The sequence below is a fragment of the Calliphora vicina genome, chromosome 2, assembly GCF_958450345.1.
Source record: "Calliphora vicina chromosome 2, idCalVici1.1, whole genome shotgun sequence".
NCBI lineage: Eukaryota > Metazoa > Arthropoda > Insecta > Diptera > Calliphoridae > Calliphora > Calliphora vicina.
This window is the reverse complement of record NC_088781.1, coordinates 110,247,218-110,265,589: the sequence shown is the minus strand read 5'-3', so window position 1 is coordinate 110,265,589 and position 18,372 is coordinate 110,247,218. Positions and strand designations below refer to the sequence as shown.

The 18,372-nt window shown below is 29.4% G+C and overlaps 1 protein-coding gene across 1 annotated transcript in view; it reads left to right on the top strand.

The window, feature by feature from the left end:
• Positions 1 to 18,372, top strand: part of DIP-kappa (Dpr-interacting protein kappa) — a 176,935-nt gene that overhangs the window by 145,946 nt on the left and 12,617 nt on the right. The window contains exons 9-11 of the mRNA XM_065500311.1: positions 243 to 407; positions 1,098 to 1,157; positions 14,297 to 14,377. Of these exons, the coding sequence (XP_065356383.1) occupies positions 243 to 407; positions 1,098 to 1,157; positions 14,297 to 14,377 (306 nt within the window). The remainder of the gene's footprint in view (positions 1 to 242; positions 408 to 1,097; positions 1,158 to 14,296; positions 14,378 to 18,372) is intronic.

The following is an 18,372-nucleotide window of genomic DNA, read 5'->3' as shown; positions in this document are numbered from 1 at the left end:
TGCATTTACTTTTCGACAATAACATGTGGGCTCTGTGAACCCCAAATTCAAGTAGAATTACAGGGAATATTCAAACGTGGTTATAATCCTCAAGGACAATGTAACCATTACATTTATTTATAAATACAAACGAATACAATTCTGTTTGTGTTTTCCATTTTCAATTCACAAAAAATGTTCCAACTTATTTTCCGTATTTAACATAATTTTTGATTTTTCTCTTGCTGTTCTTGTTTTTGCAGACACCTCACGTGCTGGTGACAAATTTGAAACGGCATCAACGGTTAGTGGTTATACCAAACATATGAAATTAAAAATACGTAATGTGGGTCCCAATGATTTTGGAACTTATCGATGCGTAGCAAAAAATTCATTAGGCGAAACTGATGGCAACATAAAACTAGATGGTAAGTAAACAGTAGAATTTTATTTTCTTAATTTTACAATGTTTTAAAATGAACCACATTTACACATAAACTGAATAGGAAATTTCAAAAGCAGCTGAATTTAACTTGAAATATTAAAGGGAATAGCAGAATTTCTTTTCATTCAATTTAAACTTTTTAGCGTATTTTTTTGTAACTTTCACCTTGTTTAAGATTTTTTTGGTATATTTAAAGTTCAGCAAATGGCAAAAAAATTTGTTTCTGTCAATGTCTGACAAATTTGTTTTTTGGCTGTTCTTTTAGTGTGCTTCTTTCCAATATTTTTCTGTCGTTCTTTCTATTTAATATTTTAAACATTAATTAACTTTCATTTTATTTCCATGCCATTAAATTTGTCTCAATTTCCTTTTGTTTGCTTTTTTCCACGTGGCAGTTTGTATGGTACGTTACAACAGATGAAAAAGTTACAGGAGTTTGTAGGGGTGATTCGAATTTATGCAAACAGTTGTTTGCAATACATTGATTTAATATCAGTAATTATAGTTTTTAAATATCTAAAATTTTCAATACTAAACAGTTTAAGTGTAGGGTATTTTACAAAAAACATTTTCTTAAAATTTCTATACTATTTCTTTTCCCATTTTTATTTATATGAATTTATAAATTTAATTATTTTCCATTTCTTATCTCGTTTTCTCTTTTTTCTTGCAGAAATGCCAGCACCCACTACTGCTATTTTATCCGAAATGGCCATGTTGAATCGCAGTCTAGGTACGATGTACAGCCGAAAAAGTAATTCATATTTTCTCTTTATTCTTTATATTTTATATATAATTTTAATGTTTTGTTTCCTTTTTTATTCCTCCACTTCGTTGAAATCGTTGTTATTTGATTTCTTTTGTTTTGTACAAAAAGTCATTGTTATTCAATAAGTATTGCTTCAATATTTTGTTTAAATACAAATAAACATGATTCTTTAATGGAATTAAATATTGATTTTGAAGCTATCGATTCTTTTGCTGCTTTGTTAATAAGCTAATTTAATATGTTTTTTTTTTGTTTCCGCATTAAATTATTTATTACAGCACATTGCACATTTATTATAATATAATTATTAAGTTATTGATTGTATTTTTTAAATTATTCTTAACTTAAATGTTAAACAAGGCATAGGCTAATTTTATCTTTTCAACCAAAAATTACATTTTATTGCCTATACTATACACCACAAAAAAAGTGATAATAAATCTGAATTTTCAAAACAAGTTACCTGACGAGAACTAAAGAATTTGTCGGCTCGAATTGTATCCATAAGCTATATTTACCCATAATTAGTCGTTAGCCCACCGATAGTCGAAGCACTTTTTCCCGTCGTAAAAAAAACTCATTTGAGGAGTTTTATTTTCTCCATCATAACATAAAAGTCATTTGAAGAGTTTTATTTTTCTCTTCTGAAAATAAAACTCATTTTATATAAATTGACACCTAAAGCTTGTCGCTAGTCAGATCATTACAATTTGTAAAGCACCTTATATTGCAATTGAATAATTTTTCATAAAAATAAAATCAAGTGGGATTTTAATTTGTTATTGTTTGATTCCTATTATCAAATTGTTTTTTTTTTAAACAAATAAATTACTACCAGCATTATATCAGATAGACCCAATAAAGAAAGAAACTAAAAAAGTAGAAAAGAAACGAAAAGAGTTTTATTTTTTGTAGTGAAAAATAAAACTCCTCGAATGTCTTATATTTTATGGCGGAAAAAAATAAAAGTCCTCAAGCAAGTTTTTTTTCTGATGGAAAAAAGTCCTCAAATGAGCTTTTTATGACGGCTATTTAAAACTCCTTTTTTAAGTGTTTCATGCGAACTTTTATTTTTACGTTGAAAAATAACTGTTAACTGTGGAGTTCAGATCATTTTTTTAATATCACCATAGATTCCGAAAGAGCACGTCAATACGAATATATTGATATATAACAGTATTGGTCTCCGTTGACTCAAACATAGAGTTTTTTTGATTTCAAATATTCTGGATAACCGCCATTTACGGTCCCTGCTCGGATTGTATTAACTAGGTAGCCCTAACATATAGAGCCAATTGGTTTGTATCCATGGCATTTTAAATCGACGGAAAGCCGACCGAAAGCTCTGTGTTAGCAGTCCTTTGAAAAACTTTTAAAGTATAAGAGATTTATTACTAGGGGGCGGATTTTCATGCATTTATTATTGGAAAATATGCGCCTAAAATATGCTTCAAAAAAATCAAAATATGACCTAAAAATTTAAAAAATATGCACTTATATTTTTGTGGCAGCAGTTAGAACTCTTTAAATTATACCAGGAATTAAACAATTAATGTTCTAAAACTATTTTTAACATAACTTTTCTTCTGAAAAAACGATGTAATATCTTGGTATGAATACTTGTTTAAAGCCATAGAGGTTCTATATTGTGACTTTCCTTTTAAAATCATCAATATTTTGATCGTGCTGTAAAGTAGCATCCAACCTTAATTTTTATCTCGTAATAACCCAGAAATTAAGCAATTAGTAAATGTATCCCTTATAGACGGAAATTGTTAATAATGTCTGATCACTTGGCTGACTACAATTTACATATTTTGGGTCATTTGACGAGCTATTTGTAATGCAGAGAGAAGTCAATTGGTTACTTTATACATCGCATGTAATCTAGCATAAAGACAACTGTCACTTAAGTGTATGTAATCTATAGTGTAGGGACTTTAAACGTTAATTGTGTAGTGCATTTGTCCCTAAGTTATCCAAAATCACTAGTTTACGAAAGTCTCGTAGAACGGCTTGGAAATGAATCTCAGGAGCGGTTATACTAAACTTTTTTGAAGAAAAATTTGAAATGATAATTTTCAATTACTGATAGAGAAATGAAGAACTTAATGCTAGTTTTTCGATGTCGAACGAAGTTAGTCGATAACAAATTTGACAAAAAAATGTATTGCCCATTAACGACAAAAAATTATATTTTTATTAAAAATTGGCATAATATGCATATAAATATGCATTTTGAAGTAAAATATAACAAAATATGCATTATCAATAAAATATGCAAAAATATGCACTAACAAATCGATGCCATTTTGCAGCAAAATGTGCGATTCGGATAGATAATTATTATACATTGTATTTGGACGTTCGAGAAAAAACATGCATTTGCATATAAATCCGCCCCCTATTTATTACCTTTTTGTGATTGATCGCAATGTACAACAGTACGTATAATTTATATTTACATAAAAATATCAAGTATACGCTTGGTAGACTAGTCTGTTCAGGAGAACCCATACTTTGGGAACAACGAATAAAACTACCGACAACCTTGTTCATATTAGCGCAGTTCCGTGGCCTATTATACGCAAAAATGTCAGTAAAAAAATTACTACACATACAATTTTTCAAATAGAGAAAAAACAGATTCGTAGTAGCAACGAATGATTCGGATGCACATATAGAATTTTTTGGTTTAATCAGCAGAAAGTCAGTTGACAAAGAAGAATTTCGGTTGAAGAAACCAAACATTTGTTAACCATTCTGAAATTTTGTAAAATTCGGTCACTAAGGCAGAATCATTCGACTGTTTTCTCTGTGTAGAAAAAGTGTTCTACAGACACCTTTCTGTAGACAAAATTGTTGTTGAAGACCCAAGTCAGATAAAGGTTATGTATATCTGTGAAAAATACGAAACAAGCAAAATACTTAGAACCAGCGCAATCTACTTTCTGCTTAAGATATTTTTTATTCTTCTAAATCAGTGGTCGGCATAAAGAGTATATGGAATAATGACTACAATAACTCTATTGTAATTTTACCAGATATTGATTGTGGTTTTTGTTCCGTATTTCACAATTTTAATGAACTTCGTTGATATTAATGTTATTTACAGGTAAATAACAATCTTATTCGCCTCGTGGTGGCTATGAGTGCCGACATCTGTTCTAAATTAATGAACTTGGACATACAAAATTAGCTAAAAATTGTCATCGCCAATAAGGAAAATCTGATAGTACTTTTTCCATCATATAGTAGTTCTTTTAAATATTTTTAATTTGATAAACTAAATTTGGCAATTTTATTTTCATATCTAACTCTAGGCCTGTTACTTAAAATCGGTATGGATTAAAGTGAGCATAACTTTTAAATGAAACAACGTAGATTAACATTTTATACATGAAATTAAAGGTAATTTATCAAGCTGTAGGTTTATATGCTTTCATTGTGAATAAATTTTCTAGCTTTTCTTTTTATGCCTCCCATTAATAGCAGTACAACTTTTCTTCCCACTAAAACGTTATTCCAGTATATTTATTCCACTTTGTTCTCATCAGAATCTGGTTATTTACTGTACCTGCACACTTTTTCAATCTACGTTTAACAATTGCCCAATATATCGCGATTGGACGAGGATTTGGGTAATGTGATTAATTGATGTGTTTTGTTATAACATCAATATTATTCCCATTATACCACCTCATAGTTGTATTTATGTAATGACAACTTGTCATTAAGTAACGACAACTTGTATTAGATGGATGATGTCTTATAAATGACAGCAATCGCTTTTCCAAACTCTCTTTTTAAATATAATTCTGAAAATTATTTTAAAACATGGCTGAAAAGCTTGACTCTTCAAACTGCAGCTGCGGATTGCCTGCCAAATTAATATTTTTATTAAATTTTACGTATTCATATTTAAAGGCCACACAACCTCGAGCTGCCGAGACGTACAATTTTTGACCTGATATCTGCCGAAAATCAGATTTTGGCTATCTTTTAACCCGACAAAGTCGAATTTTCTAGATATTTGTGCACAATTTTATCTTTAGCTTATTTTTCCATTGTGGCTATACTTTTTAAAACTAAATATAATGACTTGCTATTCATTGCAGAATAACGGTAGATTTGTGGTTAAAAACATATGTAAATCTTTTTCATTTTGATAACAGGGGGCGTTGTTATGCTTACTACAGTGCGTACCGATTTTAAGTGTCCACTTATGTATTGTTACGTTTTTACCTTTTTTGTAAATTATTTTTGTAAATGCAAATATAAGCGATCAGTAGTTTAAAATTTGTAACTAATTTTAATTTATTTAAATTAAAACAAACATTTAAATAGTCACTCTCTTTTAATACATAATAACTCTAACAGCTTTGCAACTTGCTGTTATTATTTTGATACACAGAGCCGTATTTCAGTAGTTTAATAAATTATCTAAAGTATAAAACTAGAATGTTATATACTATGTGTACAATAAATAGCTTTTATCAGCATTTTTGTTAATCTTAGCAGCTTAATAGGAAAATTGTATGATCTAGTATAAAAACTATATTGGATCATAATACGATATTTATAATGATACTAATAATGATCATAAAATGGTTGTACTATCATAAATTTAAAAAAATAGTTTGTTTTATATTATGCTGACCATGTATTTATTTTCTCTGCGTGTACTCATAAAAAGAGCTAAGTTTCATTTACTTAACTCTTAAAACTATATTTTAGCTTAATTTCTTTTAATAACTTAGCAATTTCATTATCTACCTTTTGAATAAAATTTGCATATATTATTGTTATACAAAATCACTTATTTCCTTTAAGTATTTATTCTTTCCCTTAATGCAACTTAATAATCTACCTCCTGTTAACAAGCACTTTATATTAAGGAATAATAAAAACATAAGTATAATAAAAGCAAAGCAGAATTATAAAACTAAAAAATTAAAAAAAAATAAAAAATTATAATAATTTGAATCATCAAATTCATTATGAGCACCATCACCAGCAACCACATCATAGTCATCATCATCATGCCATACTATGCCAATAACACTAAAAGAGTAAAATAAAAAATAAAATAAAAATGCACCTTATTTTGTGTTGTCTTCAATGCAAATGCTTGTAATATTTGAAAGCTGAAGAACAGCACCATAAGCACTTGTATTCAATTACAACTCCTACTGCTACTACTTATTGCCTACTACCATTACCAGCGGGAAAATATGTTAGGTCTTCAACTTTGTAGGCCTTCTAAAAGACGCGATACTCACTTGTCATTCCCCACATTAGTATATATATTCTGGGTCCTCATGAGATTCTCAGTCGATATAGCTATGTTCGTCCGTCTATTGAACATATGATAGGGAACTAGCTGGCGGAAATTTTCCACAAATACTATCTATTGATAAGGTTTGTTTGGTATTGAAAATAATAAATTAGTTGTAAGTACTCCGAAATTATATTGTAAAGTATGGTAAAAATCGGTCAACAATTGACCATAGTCCCCATACAAAGTCTCCCTCAGAAAATGATTTGAATGTTCAAGTAATTTTCTGACTTGAATATTCAAGTCTCTAAATACCTAATATAATGATGAAATTGGACATAAAGAATCTTTCTACCAACTTTTGTGAAGATCGGTCAATAATTGACCCTACCCCCATATAACCCCTACATCAGGAAAATATTTTAAAGTCCATTTTTTAGATTCTAAGTTGACTTCATTAAGAATATTTTCCATAATAACCTTCTTAAAGGCTTTAGCAGACCTTCAATTAAGGTTGGGTCACACATGGCAAATATTTGCTAAAAAAGCGTAACCACTTTTTTTAGCACAAATTTGTTTGACATGTTTACTAGGGTATTCATTCGACTAATAAGCGTTCGATTAATCGAATAATTTCTTACGAATAATTATTCGAACAATTTAAAAATGGCCATTTTCGAATAACGAATAATTCGAACAATTTTATGTAGAATAATCGAATAAAACGAATAAATGTACATTATATTTAAATTTATTAAATTGCTTAAAATTTTTCATAATTTCAAATTTAAATAAGTAATAATGACTCCCAAAAATTGTATTGTTTCTAAAATTCAACAAATAACTAAAGATAAAGCGACTTTCTATCACTGTAGATGAGTGTTCCGATAGCTCCTCCTATAAATATATAAATATTACTGCAAGAAGTTACAATTCTAAAAACAAATCTTTTAAAATTTTTAACACGGAATAAAATATTTGTTATTTAGCTGGCGAAATATTAGAAGAATCGCAATTAATAATCAAAATATTAACTTAGATTAAAGTGGAGTTGAATGTGATGGAGAATGTGATTTTGAAACGGTCGTCGAAAGTGCTAGAGGATGACATTTATAATGATTACATTGAAGTAGATGATGGCCATGATCTTAAAATATATGTATATAAGTGATGTTATTAACCGCGTACGTAGGTGTTGCAAAATATTTAATAAATCGAATGATAAACACAAATATTCCAAACTAACCTTTTGTTGGAAGAAAAGCATTCGTCTTATATATAATTTTGAACATCATTGAACATCTTTGTCTAACATGGTAATAAACTTTTTGCATATTTGTAAATGCGTCCATCATGCACTGCCTGACTTTGGACAGATTCCCTTTATTGTGTAATTCCCCAAGACCACTTTATTAAGCAAAGATTCGGCAACGTCGATAGAGCTTGATGTATAATACAATTTGTAAGAAATAGTGAATAGTTCATTTACTAATGAATTAGTTACTCATTATTAAACCAGAATTAATGAACGACATAAAAAAGTTCTTAATACGTTTATATTGTACTGGAATTCAGGATCATGTCCAACTTGCACAAATTTTTTAAAGCTAGCTCCAAAACGGAAACTAAAGGTTTTGCAAGTCAATTGTTTTTTAGATTGTTCGGGAGTTAATCTGATCAGAATATTTCTGTTGAAAATTTAATGATGGACTTTGTTTTCGAATGTTTTTTAACATTATCAATACTTGAATTGTTAACTTTAACGTTATTTTTTGTTTTTCTTTAACAATAAAATATTAAAAAAACGACATCAAAACTTCATTCTTTACTTTTTTAAAAATTTTTACATTTGTAATTATATTTCAGAAACTACCATTTGTTTTTTCGAAACTTCCAATTGTATTTCAGAATTTTTAATTGTTTTTCAGAAATTTCCTTTTGTATTTCAGAAAATTCTACTAGCAATACCAATGGAAAATTCCGAAATTCAATTGGAAATGGTGTAGTATAATTTTATTATATCGCTCATTTGCTGCAACAACGTCATGACTCAAACTCCAGGTGTTTTGAACTGAGTAATACAAAATATGCGCTGTTCTTTCGTCTTTCATATAGTTTTATCAGTTTTAAAAAAAGTCTTTAACAATAAAATATTAAAAAAACGACATCAAAACTTCATTCTTTACTTTTTTAAAAAAATGTAAATTATTCGAATAATTCGAGTTAAAATCTCTTATTCAAATTATTCGTTTTATTCGAACAAGAAAAAAATCGAATAATTCGAATACCCTAATGTTTACTCTTACAATTGTTTTGTAAGATCAAACAGCATCAAGTATGCAATACCTTGGCTCACAATGACACTCCGAGTAAAATTAGAACGATATCCTTATGGATGCAAAATAAGGCCTTTAGGAAGGACTCTTTACTACATATTTTTCCGCTGGATAGTTCTATAAATTTATTAATATAATTTACAGTGTTTAACAAAACTATAGCATTCAGTTATCATATTTCTATAATACATTTTGGTAATGCTACAATTTTGTTTCCTACTGTTTGTATTTGTTGTGTGTGTTTAATTTTCAATATTCTCTCTCTGCTATCCTTTTATACAAATAATATAAAAACCAGAACACCAAATCCTTTTGTTTGTTTCTTTAAGAGATCCTTGCACTTGTTATTTTGCACAGTTTTTTTAATGTTTGCTTAATTTTTTTTCTTTCATTTTGTAATGTTTTATAATTTATTCGTTTTATTTTGGTCTTTGTCCAACAATAATTTTTCATTGCCTAATTCATGATGTATTTATATTTGTGTACTTAAATTTTTTAAATAATATTTAATGCTTTTTTGTTTGCTTTTATTACGAGGGTTGTATGATGAAAGATTTAAAATTATATAATTATAAGGTATAAATATATAAACAATTTTCTTAGATATAAGCATTTACAGGACATTAATAGTCCTTAGAGTTTTACAAAATTAATGAAATTTAACTTTATAAACTTTTAAAAATATTTTTATGGCAACAAATTTGTTTAGGAAAATAAATTACGCACAGCAAAAACTTCATTGCCGTGTAATCGATTAACAGATTAAATAAAGACTGTAACCATTTTTTAGGTATAATAAAAAAAATAGTGACATTTAAGGACAGTAAAGAACGGCAGGTAGTCGAAAATGTGGCGGGATGGTTTCACGCTTGAAAAAAGATACTTTGCATTTGACAACTATAAACGCATACTGATACAGCTCATATTTAAATTTAAGAAAATACATTTCCAATAAAAACTCTATAAGCTGTAGGTTAGGTTATAGGCCTAGTGGCCCATTGTGGTACCATTAGAAATACTATTCCTCTTATGATGAGAAATCATATATGAAAGAGACAGTCCAGATCATGAAAAAGATCTCTACCAAGATGTAGTAGTCTGCGCTCTTTTATGGCCTGGCAGTCACTTAGAAGGTGTTGTACTGATTCATCCTCCTGTTCATCTAAACAACATCTACAATAGCTATAATATGGGTAACCCATACGTTCCAATATATGTCCAATCATACAGTACCCAGTAATTATACCCGTAAGAAGCCTAATCGAATTCCTACCAAGAGATAAAAAAATCCAGGTCGTATCTTTTGTTAGTATGGGCCAGAGCATTCTGGATATTCTACAAATGATGATATTTGACCACCTGAGTTCCGTCTCTCTCAAAGCCCGTTCAGCTATCAAATTCGATACGGTCACCAGGGGAATGTGAATATCCCTTAGCGCAAGAGTTACGTTACGACCCGTTGGTTGCGCATTCATCAGATACTTCATTTCCATGGATGCCCTCATATTTTGGAATCGAACTCCACGTGGTGTTGTGCCAGTGAGTGGATACAATAGAGGAGACATTTCGAGCAAATAACGTTGGAGTTAAAAGCCTTGATAGATGCAAGGCTGTCCAAGTAGATATGTATAGTAGAATTTTCGAGATTCAGTTCCCGGATTCTTCTCGCGGCTTATCAATGGCATAAATCTCTGCCTGGAAAATCATGCAGGTAACGGGAAATCAATGAGATAACAGAAAGTCCAGTTGATCGGAGAAAATTCGCGAACTGATCCTAAATGTTCTATCAAAATTAGATGTAGGTACTATGTAGTCCGTATCTTGCCCCATGATTGGCCTGCCTATCTTTTGTAGGATGGTGCCGTGACCAATGCTCTAAGTCTTAGAGGAGACTTATCATAAATGCATTTCATATATATATATATATATCAAGAGGGGTTATAATTAGCATCGTCTCTAGTCTGGCCTGAGGGGCCAGTAGATGCATGATATGTTAGTCTTTGTACCGTGTTTAGAATTTAAAGGTATGTTTTAGTGTCCACCTCTTTCCCAAACAATTTTGGCACCGTAACATTACGTTTGGTTCATCCCAGAGCGCCAGTTCTGCTTCCTAAAAGTGGCCCACTATAGGTCCAAATAGGTCTTATGGCCGCGGTGCGGTGTACAATATATGGTTTAAGACCCCATCGTTTTCTTACATATAAAGCTTAGTTTACAGAAAGCTTAGAGTCGAAAAGTACGACAATATATTTGGCTTCAGTCTAAATCTTCAGAAAAGTACAATCCAGTCGTTTAGGTCTGAATTGTGGAATTTTAAATCTTATAATAAAAAGAACTCGTTTTCCCTGGCCCATTGTGGGAAGAAACTTCCCTTAAATAAGAAGCGCAACGTCGTCAACATATGTGACTACTTTGGTGCCTATATGCGACAAGATTTACATAAATACCAATACCCATAATTCTGATTATGGCCCTGCACCTATAAGTCAAAAGTAGATTAACAATATTTTAAATTAAAATTATACAGCCTAACTATAAAAAACATTTTAAAGTTAATTTTTCTTAAAGTCGATTTATTTGTTAATATTTATTTTTTCATACCATAAGAAATATTTTAAAAAAGCTTTCAAAACTTTTTCCAACTCGTACATAAGGTCAAAACAAAAAGGTTATTTTAAAATAATGAAACAACATTTTAAATTATATTTGAAATTTGTTTTATGGTACGAAAATTAAAATAATAGTCAACTTTATGGACTTAAAACGGAATTTCAGGCTTTTGTGGTTAGGCTGAAAATATTAGATTGGTTCCTTCAAGCCTCTGTTTTTATTAAATAATATTGCAGTAGCTAGTATTTCATAACTAAAAACTTTAATAAAAAATATAACAAAAATAGTGTAGAATCGAATATAATCTCTCTTAATCTTAGCAAGCTTAAAAATTCAGTATACACCATTTCCGAAACTACCATTTGTTTTTTAGAAACTTCCAATTGTATTTCAGAATTTTCAATTGTTTTGCAGAAATTTCCTTTTGTATTTCAGAAAATTCTACTAGCAACACCAATGGAAATTTCTGAAATTCAATTGGAAATGGTGTAGTATAATTTTATTATTTAAAGCCATCATCTAGATATTAATTAGGGCACATCAGTTGCAGATGTATTAAACGAAGCATAATTATATCAGTTTTAACAGTTTTAACAGTTGTCTTTGCGTCTAAACTTATTAAGGGACACTGACCAAAAAACTGAAAAAAAAAATTAATATCAAAAGCTTTTGTGACTTTTTTCCAAAATGGCTCTCTTATACCCTTTGAGAAGGGTATATATAAGTTTGTCATTCCGTTTGTAATTTCCACAATATAATTTTCTGACACTATAAAGTATATATATTCTGAATCCTTATAGATAGCGGAGTCGATTAAGCCATGTCCGTCTGTCTGTCTGTACGACTGTTTGTTGAAATCAATTTTCTGAAGACCCCAATTATCTTCGGGATCCAAATCTTCAATAATTCTGTCAGACATGCTTTCGAGAAGTTTCCTATTTAAAATCAGCAAAAACCGGGACAACCTCGATTTTTGACCTATTTTTGATATATGTATATCTGGATTACTAAGTCATTAATATAGATACTATGGATATCTAATGATAGATATTTCAAAGTCCATTGCAACGATGTAGATAAGGCTATATATTGTAAGTTGGACCTACAATGGGTCAAAATCTGTAAAAATATTTTTTAATAAATTTTAAAACTAAAAAAAAATATTTTAAAAAAATTTGGAAAAAACTCTTTTAAAAAAAATTGGCAAAAACTTTTTTAAAAAAATTTGGAAAAAACTTTTTAAAAAACAATTTCGAAAAAAAAATAATTTAAAAAATAAATTAAATTTTGTTTACTTAAAAACTTTTAAAAAAAATTATTTTAAAATATAATTTGGTGAAGAGTATATAAAATTCGGCACAGTCGAATATTGCTCTCTTACTTGTTTTGTCATGAATTTTTCCCAAAAAAAAATTTTAAAAACCCAAAAAATAATTCTAAAAATTTTGAAAAAACTTTTTAAAAAAAAATTAATTTTTGTATAAAGTATAATTTGGTGAAGGGTATATAAGATTCGGCACAGCCGAATATTGCTCTCCTACTTGTTTTTCTCATGGTTTAGCTCAAAAATTGTATGTTTTGAGTTACAAAACATTTATTTGTATATATATTCAACTCGTATCACACAAAGCGACCTAAAAGCTCTTAAAGGATAGACCTAAGCTTTGTTTTGAGCAAAAAACAAATTAAAAAAGGGCCCATTTTGAAAAAAGTTAGATCTTTTCAAAAAAAGTAAAAAATTGTATGTCTTAAGTTACAAAATATTTATTTTGATAAATATCACACTCGCATCCCACTAAGCGACCAAATATATAGGTCTTCAAGAAAAATATGTAAGCTTTCTTTTGAGATAAAAAGGGGTCAATTTTGGAGAAAAAAAGTCAAAGTTTCTGATTTCGGAAAAAAAATTTAAAAATTTTTGAATTTTTTATTAATTTTTTTGTTTTGACAGATTGTAGAAATATCTATATAAAACTATTTGGGACATATTTTGCTGAAAGCAATAGGCAATAAGTTACATGGATGAGAAAAAACACCTGTTTGGCCAAACGTCATATTTTGAACCCCTCTAACTTAGAGAGTTCTCAACCGATTTCGAAAATTGGTTCTGAATTACTATCCAATAGGACTAACCATGGTGCAAATTTCATCCCGATCGGAAGACATCGATTTCAAAAGTTCGTTCACTTGACATGAAATCCCCCATATATATAATTTTAACATTTTGTTAATACAACCCTCGAAGTAGAAGTTTTTTTTATAAGCAAACATAAATAATATTAAACACTTTAAAAAAAATCGGCTTAAAATAATAAAACTTATTTCTTGTTTTTTCTCTTTCTCTTTTTTTTCTTCCTTTAAAAAAAAATAATAATTTTTTATATTTATTTCCTTAATGGTCCGCCTACAAAAAAAATTAAACCTTGTTAACAACCATAACAAAAACAAACAACAACAAAACCCTGTCTACTAATACCAACAACATTCATCAATGTGTTACGTTTGCTACACACACCAATGTAATTTTGTTTGTATTGTATGTGTGTGTTTTATAACAACAAACAACTACAACTACCAACTACTTGTGCAATAAAAAATATTACGGTTCCTTTTCCTATGGCTGACACTGTATTTGTGTGTATACATTTCCTACCATAAAATGTTTATTTGTGTGCGGTCAACATCGTCGTCTTTGTTGTCGTCGTTCATTTTTTTTATTTTTTGATGTTTTTAATATTTTTTCCCATTTATTACTTCAACAATCCTTAAACAAAATAATTTCAAATAAACACCACCATGCAACAACAAACATAACAACATCTGTATCCTCAAAAAAAAAAACTGTAAAATAATAATAATAAAAAAACTTGAAAAAAAAGATGGCAAGCGTCGTAATAAAAATAAATTAGACTCAAATTCTTTGCCCGACTATGGTGTTGAAGAGTGGCGTGATGGTGCCGGTAAGTACTTGTTTCTTATTTCTTTTGTATCGTCGCTAGTTTTTCTGCTGCTGCTGCTTTTAAGTACAACAAAATAAAAACTTAAATAAATATTTTAATGATATCCTTTTATTTATTTTGGTTTGAATGAAATAATTTTATGAAAATGTAGCCATCAAGAAAATAAACACGAAAATACTTTAGTTTTTTCAGGCCAGTGGCTCTAGTGAAATAAGAATACAAAAAATTATTATTTAGTTTCAAGAATTTTTAGAGCAAATGCTAATTTTTGTAGAAAAATCAGGATTGCAGATGAAGGGGTATAATTTTTGACGCTGCACAATGGGTTCAACTGTGTCCAAAGTGGCGATTAAATTAGGGAATCAGTAATTTTAATATATTTAAATTTTTACTCATAACCCTGTCCAACAGCATTTTTGGAACAGAAGAGCGGCGCTTTAATTTTGAAATGGCATGGTGAGTAGATAATTTATATTAGAATAAATTTATAGTCCAGCTGATCTGAATTTTTTTTACATTGGGTCAAAGTTTTAATTTTTTTGACCGGAGGGTCAACAAATTTTTTAAGTTAATGCCTGAGAGAATTCATATTGTCAAAAAAGTCCTATCAAAAAGGACATTTAAAGATAAAATATTCTACGAACATTTTTGTATTAAATTGTCACATTTGTCACATTTTAAAAAAATCGCCAAATATCTATGTATTAGCCGAATGAGCTGGCATTTACAATATAAATAGTCCTTGAGAAGATGCTCATAAAACATACATACATATGTAGGTTATCGCTTTTAGGTCAAAAGTTATTTAGGTTTACTTTTTTTTTAATGTTGCTCGACCTCTTTTTTTTTGTTTTTTTTTTAGATATTTTCGATAATATTTTAAATACAATAAAAATAACTTGCTAACAGTTATCCCATCAATACAAAAAGTTATAGGCATCCAAACTTGAAATATTTAAAAATGGCCTATTTTTTACGTGTTTTCCAAAACACATTTTACATAAAATGTATAAAAAATGTTAAAATTGTTTAAATGGGAGCAAGGTTTGTGGAGCTCCTAATGAATTAATATAAGCTTTTTCTATAAATAGTTGGTATTGGTGAAAACTTTGCGACTCGGAACTTAACAGCTTAGTGAAATCAAATAATTTTATGAATTTTTCGGACATCATTTACCTTAGAAACAAAACAATTATAATATAGGGATTTTTCATGAACAAAAATATAAAATTTGAATTAATATAAAATTTAGACGGTTAAAGATATTACAACAAAATTGGGAAATAGTGTAGATCCAAATGTCCTTAAATTAGTGGGATTATACTTTTTGACACATTTTATTTTCAAATACCAAAATTCCTAAAAACCGGAAAATGTGTTCCAAAAACTGCACGCAGCTTTTTCTAAAATCGGTGCTATGACTTTTTAGATTTTTTTATTCAAACCTAAATTTTATTTTTAAATTGGCAAAGTTTGAATAGGTATCGGGGCGACTAAGTGAGTCAAGTTTTAATTTACATGCTTTTGCATTAGGTTTTCTTTTCGGATCATAAACAAATTTTATATAGTTCCGAAGAAAATTTTTTTCTATAGATGATATTTAAAAAAAAATTCGAACCTCCGCACACTGTGGTAAATCACAAATCTAGCTGGACAAAATTAAAAAATAAAAGTCTGGCAACATTCCTTCTGATCATTTAATGAGCTTCTCAATACAACAGGGAACTGTAATTCATGTTTCGTTTTTTTGGTTTCTAGCTCCTATTAGGAAAAACTAAGCTTTAAAGTCAGTTGTTGTCAACAGGTACATTAAGATTTCAAAGAGAAGTGTATTTTTTGTGTGACTTTGGTTTATGATTAAAAAGGCTACGGTAATTTTATTGTCATAATTGTTTTATATTATTATTAGGCTCTATTTCAAGGAAATATGCAACAATTTTCATTTAATTATTTTCATTGTAACTATTAAAAAAAACTATCTTTTGTGAGAAGATCAGAAATTGGAAAAAATAAAATATTTCTTTTTTCAAGTAGAGTTAAAGCTGTTTATTCTGCATAGTTCAGCTGTAAAACTATATTTGGGTTAATCTGTCAAGTGTTTACTTTAAGGTAAATCAAAAACATCTTGCGCATTTTTGCGACCGCCATACATTTTTTTCACTTTTCCAGTATGACCTACACAAAGAAAAAATAAAATATTTCCTTTTTTCAAGTAGAGTTAAAGCTGTTTATTCCGGATAGTTCCGGTGTAAAACTATATTTGGGTTAATTTTTCAAGTGTTCACTTCAAGGCAAATCAAAAACATCTTGCGCATTCTTGCGACCGCCATAAATTTTTTCACTTTTCCAGTATGACTTCTACTTTTTCACGAAAGAAAAGTTTTGAAGAATGGGTAAAAACTCCCAAAATACATTGCGTAAAAAAAAGTTGGTTTTTTATAATCGTTTATATATTTTAACTCATTTTTTATATGATTCATAAGTGAGAAGTGAACCCAATGTGATTTATTAATTTTGTCCAGTTAGATTTGCGATCTACCACACTATGCTCCGCTCAGTGGTCGAAATAACCAATCTAGCGGCATTTAATGTTTAAACGTGTAGTAACAAAGTTCAATGGATATTTTGGACTATGAAATGCGTCAAGAATTCAAAAATGTGTTTATTTCAGTTCTTTAACCTTCGCTTTACCAAAGGTTTTTTATGTACGTGGTTTACCAATACCCACCCGGGTGATACTGCACTTCTATACATATATCCGATGAACAAAATTTTAAAAAATATAAAAAACCTTATAGAAAGTTTAAAATGTTTTTATTAAATTATATAGAACTCTAAAATTTGTTCATTGAGTCTAAATTTTATTTAAATCTAAACAAAATGAAAAAAATTATTAAGCTAACAAAAACCGAGTGGTCACCCGGGTGGGTATTGGTAAAGCGAAGCGAAAAAAGAGGGATAATTATTATATTAAATTTGATATAATTTCGGGAGTAGCTAGAAGGTCGTTTGGAGAGTGAGGATATGAGAGGATCAGAAGATAAAAGTAGTGAATGCATTAGTCCCCCATTTGTGTTTTTGAGTATATAAAGATCTCTAAAATCCCTTAAATCCGTATTTCGTGATTCTCCCATAACTCTTCCCATTTTCATTTGCAATGGCAAAAATTAGCTTTCATCGTTTCTGTTCGATTCAGGACTAGAATTGATTTGCCGGTAAGTTGAATATCCACTACTGCCATCACAACCCCATTTGTATATTGCGGTAATGGTATTTTCATTGAGGTCGATGAAAACATCCTTAGGCTATTCAACTTGGTTGATCATCAGTACTGTAGTATGATCAACCAAGCTCTGCAGGCACACTTTAGTGGAAGTATCGGTAATTTGGACTCCGACCGGATAGCACTTCTTTTTTGCTAATATGTTGTATATATGTTTGCATTTCTTTGTAAAATCCACGTAAAGAGCCAAATCTTCATCAGTACTGTATGCAATGGCATTATTGACTTCAGAAGCATTAGTCTTATTTAATATTTGCTGCAACCTTTGGATCATAATGTATCATGGTTATAACTTTTGAAGCGTTTCTTTTTCTTATCTTGTGGAAAACAAGGCGCTATAAGTTCATTGCAAGAAGTTTTATTTTTTAACCTGGGTTTTAGAGGAGCATTCAGTGAACTCCTTTGCAGGTTGTCCAAGATTATTACTAGTAGTCGGTTCATGAAGTTAAAAAAATGCACTGTAAAACCAATCATTATTACGTTCTTCAAAATGCGAAAACGTATTCCAGTTTTTCTTCTTTTCAACTACTTTGCTTATGAAGCAATCATTATTTGTTTCGTCTATAATATAATTAAATACGTGGGCCCCGACAGCCGAATATTTTTTAGTAAGGACGTTTTCATTGTGCCAATTTAAAAAAAGGGTAGTTTGGAAACATTCATTGTGCCTAAAAAATGCATTAACAAATAAAATTAATGTGTTTTTCGTGAT